General features: G+C 38.9%; 1 protein-coding gene across 1 annotated transcript; it reads right to left on the bottom strand.

The window, feature by feature from the left end:
• Positions 1-4,783: 4,783 nt before the first annotated feature.
• LOC125853216 (uncharacterized) lies at positions 4,784-5,724 on the bottom strand. The gene has a single exon (XM_049532889.1). It carries the CDS (start codon positions 5,558-5,560, stop codon positions 5,015-5,017), a length of 546 nt encoding a protein of 181 aa, XP_049388846.1. The 5' UTR covers positions 5,561-5,724; the 3' UTR covers positions 4,784-5,014.
• Between the last annotated feature and the right edge of the window lie 710 nt (positions 5,725-6,434).

Raw genomic sequence — 6,434 nt, forward strand, 5'->3', positions numbered from 1 at the left:
AAGTTCTAAGTCTTGAGTATTGAGTTCCTAACCCTTTTGAGATTATATTCCTAATCATGGGACTATTACATGTTACCCATGAAGTCCTTGAGTTGAGTTGTTCATGCCCATAATTCCGCATAAACCTTATGAGTTGAGCATTCTTGAGATGAGTAGTATCATGAAGCCCTTGAGTTGAGTTGTTCATGCCCATAATTCTGCATGAACCCTCTGAGTTGAGTACTCTTGAAATGAATAGTATCATTGAAGTTGTTGAGTTCTGAAGTTGTTGAGGTTTCGAGTATTGAGTTCTATGTATATCCAAAAAATCTGATTTGGATACAATCGAATTACACAATGTGGAAACGCAGTTTAGACGCATTAATGACTTAGCAGGAATCCATGAAAATATATCAAATATTATTTCTTGAGGAATCGATAATTTTTTTCCGGCAGAATAATTCATCTTCTTATTCATTGTTGAAGGTGGCTAAAGTTTATTGTATCCTTGGTAAGGCTCTTATTGAAGGTTGCAGGCGGCTAAAGTTGACATTTTTAAATTTATTTTAAAACCCTAGACACAATATTATTACCCAAAAATATGATTATTTTAAAGAACCCTATGACCAATTTTATAGCAAAAAAATTGAACGTATGTTTTTTTTTTTTTGGTTTTAAAACCTTAAACAAAATATTGCAAGCAATTATTTTGATTTTTATTTTTTAATTGAGGGTTAAGGGAGGGATTGCAAGGTGGGAAATCAACTCATCACCAACAAAGTGAAAGTTCAAATAATCAATCAACTCAGCTACTAAAGACTCCCCAATATTGCTAATGATCTCTCATTATTGCGCAAAATGATTGACTCTACTCCTTAAACTATTTTTCCCCTTTCAGAAGAAACTTGCTCAAACTAGGAAGATTTTTGTTATGGTCCCCTGTTATGGATCTGGTTATGGGGCGTTGTAGTGTGAAATCGAATGTTTTCTTCCTACGACCTATGATGCTGGTTCGTTAAGAGAGAACCTGCAATCTCTTGAGTTTGAAGTACTCAAAGACTTAGTAATTTTCTGCCTAACATTTCATTGAATTCAAATACATTAAATACAACACTGAAACAAAGAAAGTAACTGCCTACTGCCTACTACAACTGAATGAGAAAGTGGAGGAGTAACCTCCTTACTGCAATAACTGCTACACAGAAAATAAAAACATAAATACTTAAAAGCTGTAGTAAAATAACTTATAAGCTAAAGTAATCTATTTTCTAATTTCCTTAAACCTCCCATGTGTAAACCGTTGGTAGACTAAAGGGGTGCTAACATTACTCCCCCCTTTCAAATCACGCTTGTCCTCAAGCGGGAAGTGTGGAAAACGTTGTTGCATAGAAGAAACAGTTTCCCAGGATGCCTCAGCTGGAGAAGTATGCTGCCAATGTATCAAGACTTCAGGTACATTACGAACAACCCGATGTTCAAGAACAGTTATAGGATGGGGTGATGGAGCTTCTGGCAAACTTGAAGGAAGAGTAGCAGCTGCTCGAAAGTCTCCTTCATGAAAAAGCTTCAATTTAGAGACATGAAAAACTGGATGAAGTTTTATACCAGGTGGAAACTCTAATTTATAAGCCACAGGCCCAATACGCTGCCCAATTTTGTAAGGACCATAAAACTTGGGCAACAATTTCTGGTGATGACGAGCACCCACGGAAAGCTGTTTATATGGTTGTAGCTTCAACAGAACTTTATTCCCCACCTGAAACTCAATATGTCGATGTTTGGAATCAAAAGTAGCCTTCATTCTCTGTTGAGCATGCAATAAATTCTGTCTTAAGGACTGCAGAATTTGATCCCGAGTACGTAACGCTATATCCACTACATCTAGTTTGGAAATTCCAGGGGAATAAGGCAAAAGACATGGCGGAGGACGCCCATACACCACTTCAAAGGGTGTCGTTTTCAAGGAAGAATGAAAACTGGTGTTGTATGAATATTCTGCCCAGGACAACCAGTCCATCCATTTGGTAGGATGTGCACTAGTAAAGCACCTCAAGTACATCTCCACAGTCCGGTTGACAACTTCAGTTTGGCCATCAGATTAAGGGTGATATGCTAAACTAAAACACAACTTGGTACCACTCAGGAGGAAGAGTTCTCTCCAAAAAGCACTTGTGAAAGTTACATCCCGATCACTAACCATGCTTACTGGTAAGCCATGTAATTTGAAAATATTGCCAAAGAAGAGTCAGCCAATACTTACTGCAGAGTATGGATGAGCAATTGACAATAAATGGCAATATTTAGAGAAACGATCTATCACTACCAAGATTACATTTTTCCCACATGAAGTAGGTAAGCCTTCCACAAAATCCAATGAAATATCTGACCATATTTGCTCCGGAATTGATAAAGGCTGAAGAAGACCAGCAGGTTGCAAAGTTTCTGTTTTATGTCGCTGGCAAACACCACAAGCACGAACAAAGTCACGAATATGACGCTTCATACCTGTCCAATGGAAATCCCTTGTAATCCGAAAAAGTGATTTTTGGTACCCCTCATGTCCCTGGTTATGCAAGGCAGTCATGACCGTCTGAATGGAAGGAGAGTTTGATGCCAAGAATGTTCGGTGTTTATACAGAAGCAACCCATTTTTTACACTTCACTGATCTGATGCAGTACCATCATGGACAGCAGATATTAACTGCTGGACATCAGGAGAGTATTGTTGTTCATTTCTGATGTCATCAAAAAGGCTTAATTGAGGCATGGAAATGGCAAGAAGCATAGCTTCATCATTATCTCGAAGGGATAAGGCATCAGCGACAGTGTTTAAACGACCAGCCTTGTATTCAACTGAAAATGAGTAACCCAGAATCTTGGCCAACCAATGTTGTTGCGGAGGAGTTAGTGCCTTTTGTTCCAATAAAAACTTCAAACTGTAGTGATTAGTACGAACTATGAAGTGTTGCCCCCATAAATAAGAACGCCAATGCCGAATAGCTTTTACTAGACCTATCAATTCTTTTTCATAAGCGGGCAGTGGCTGGTGTCTCCTTGCCAATACTCTGCTAAAAAAGGCAATGGGTTGTTTATTCTGCAATAAAACAGCCCCAATACCCAGATCTGAAGCATCACATTCAATAACAAAAGGTTGAGAAAAATCTGGAAGTGCCAATACAGGTGTAGTTGTCATAGCAACCTTGAGTTTTTCGAAAGCTTGTGTTGATTGATCTGTCCATATAAATGAATTCTTGCGGAGCATGGCTGTTAATGGTTCAGCTATGGATCCATAATTTTCCACAAACTTACGATAATATCCTGTGAGGCCTAGGAAACCTCGCAACCCCTTAAGAGTTGTAGGTTTGGACCATTCAGTCATGGCTGAAATTTTGCTGGAATCTGCAGAAACTCCATCAGCAGTGATGAGGTGGCCCAAATAAGCAATTTCAGTTTGGGCAAATGAACACTTTGATCGCTTCAGAAAAAGATGATGATCGGAGAGTAACTTGAAAACAAGTCGCAGATGATACATATGTTCGACCCAAGTGCGACTATACACAAGAATATCATCAAAAAACACCAAAATAAATTTTCTCAAGTGAAGCTGAAATACCTCATTCATTAATGATTGAAAGGTAGATGGAGCGTTGGTTAAGCCAAAGGGCATAACCAAAAACTCAAAATGCCCATGGTGAGTACGAAAACCAGTTTTCTCCACATCATCCTCTTTCATCCGAATTTGATAATAACCTTGGCGTAAGTCTAATTTAGAGAAATATTTAGCCCCAAACAATTCCTCCAACAATTCTTCAATTACTGGAATAGGAAATTTATCTTTGATTGTTTTTGCATTCAACTCACGATAATCAATGCACATACGCCAAGAACCATCAGATTTAGGAACAAGAAGCACCGGGGAAGAGAATGGAGACTGACTTGGCCGAATTATTCCCTGCTTCAACATCTCTGAACATTGTCTTTCAATTTCATCCTTTTGATTATGTGGATATCTATATGGTCGAACTACAACAGGTTTTGTTCCTGGTTCCAGAACAATTTTGTGGTCACAATCACGTTTAGCAGGGAGTCCAACTGGTTCATGAAAGAGGCAAGCAAAATCTTTCAAAATGATTTGCAGGTCTTCCTGATTATCTTTGTCAGCCAGCATAACATGAGTTGTTGCTCCTTGAGTTGGATCAGGAGACTTAACACCTTGTAACTCCACTTGTTTTCCATTTTTGAAGAATGACATCCACATATCTGTAAAGTCCCACAGTATGGGTCCTAAAGTTTTAAGCCAATTCACACCTAGAACCACATCAAATCCACTTAGATTGAGGACATATAAATCAATATGGAAAGCATAATTACCAAACCATATTGAAACTCCTTCGCATTGTCCCGGACTTCTGACCCGTTCTCCATTTGCCACCACTTCTCGTAGCCCTTCTCGCCTCTCAACTTGAAGATTGAATTGTGACACAATTTTAGAGTTCACAAAGCTATGAGTACTTCCAGAATCGACTAATGACACCACTGGATTCCCTGCCAGTTGGCCTTGTAACCGCATATTTTGTGGAACTGTGACACCAATGATGGCTTGCAAAGAAATTTCAGGTTGATCTATATTAGGATTTGTCTCCTGTTCCAGAGATTCTTCCTCTTCGTCTATGGAATCAATCCAAAATAATTTCTTGCACTGATGGCCCCGAGAGAAGACTTCATCACAGTTGAAGTAGAGACCCTTAAGTCTCCTTTCATCCATCTCAGATCTGGTCAATTTCCTTACAAATCTGGTGCGCTGTGGAGGTGAGAAATCTGATGTTTTGGATCTGCGACCATCTAACAGTTGCGAACGAAAAGGTTGTCCCTTGCGTTCATAAAGCCGGGATAAACTCATCGCCGTAGCCAAATCTAGAGGATTATGCAACTCAACCTCAATTGCTATATAATCCACAAGACCACTAATATAAAGTTCTATCTTTTGCGATTGTGTGAGTGTACCAGCCCGGGAAACTAACTGCTCAAACTTTTCTTAGTAATCTGCCACGGACCCAATCTGGCGCAACTTAGCCAATTCTCCTAACTTCTGACTTCTGATTGGTGGCCCAAAACGAAGGTTACAATAACGTTTGAACTCATCCCAAGATGGTTCAGGCAGATCTGTCTCTAGTTGAAGAAACCAAAGTTGTGCATTCCCCTCTAAATGAAAAGAAGCAAGACTAACTTTTTCTTCATCTGGAGTCTGTTGATGTCGAAAAAAGTGATCACATCTGTTCAACCATCCCAAAGGGTCCCCTTGGCTAGTAAACCGTGGAAAATCCAACTTTGTATACCTAGGAATGAAGGAACTTCCTCCTGCATCTGATTTTGACCCTTCTGCCACTCCACTTTTACCCTTCCAGCCCCGATTCTGACTGGTATGATCAGTTGATTCAGAATCAACCTTCGAATTCGCTAGATCCTTTGTGAGTGCATCTAAGCGAGCATTCAGTGCTTCCTGTCTCACTATATTGGCTGCACGTTCTTCTTGAAATAAGTTCACCAATTGTGCCAGTTGATGTTGAATTTGATCTCCCATAACATTCGTCTCTGATACCAAGTTGTTATGGTCCCCTGTTATGGATCTGGTTATGGGGCGTTGTAGTGTGAAATCAAATGTTTTCTTCCTACGACCTATGATGCTGGTTCGTTAAGAGAGAACCTGCAATCTCTTGAGTTTGAAGTACTCAAAGACTTAGTAATTTTCTGCCTGACATTTCATTGAATTCAAATACATTAAATACAACACTGAAACAAAGAAAGTAACTGCCTACTGCCTACTACAACTTAATGAGAAAGTGGAGGAGTAACCTCCTTACTGCAATAACTGCTACATAGAAAATAAAAACATAAATACTTAAAAGTTGTAGTAAAATAACTTATAAGCTAAAGTAATCTATTTTCTAATTTCCTTAAATCTCCCATGTGTGAACCGTTAGTAGACTAAAGGGGTGCTAACAATTTTCCAAGTATTTGTTTAGTGTAAGTAGAGAATAATGGAAAGAGGAAGTGCTGAAAAGATTTATAAAGCATATTCTGAAGAAGGGAGGTATAGGCTTTTTCATCTTTCTTTTGCTCAGCAGAGTAATAAACTCTTGCTCCGTGCAGAAGGAATTATTTTGTACTAGATAGGTCAGGCTTGTTCAGCTAGTATTCATTTATTCCTTTCAACAAATAGATTAGATAAGTAAGAGCTCATTTGACAAGCCCGTAAATTTGGACGTTTATTTGGGACAATTTTATTCTATTAGAGTGCTTAAGGTTGTCTTGAGGTTTGTGAGACTCACACAAGGGTTATGGAGCAAGTTCGCGCTAAAGCATGAAGAAATATCTGCACCAAAGTGTAAGAAAAGGTGTCCCTAACATGCCCAACCTATAAATATCCCAAACCTAGGATTTTTCAGTTCCTAACA

The sequence above is a fragment of the Solanum stenotomum genome, chromosome 1 (assembly GCF_019186545.1).
Source record: "Solanum stenotomum isolate F172 chromosome 1, ASM1918654v1, whole genome shotgun sequence".
Lineage (NCBI taxonomy): Eukaryota > Viridiplantae > Streptophyta > Magnoliopsida > Solanales > Solanaceae > Solanum > Solanum stenotomum.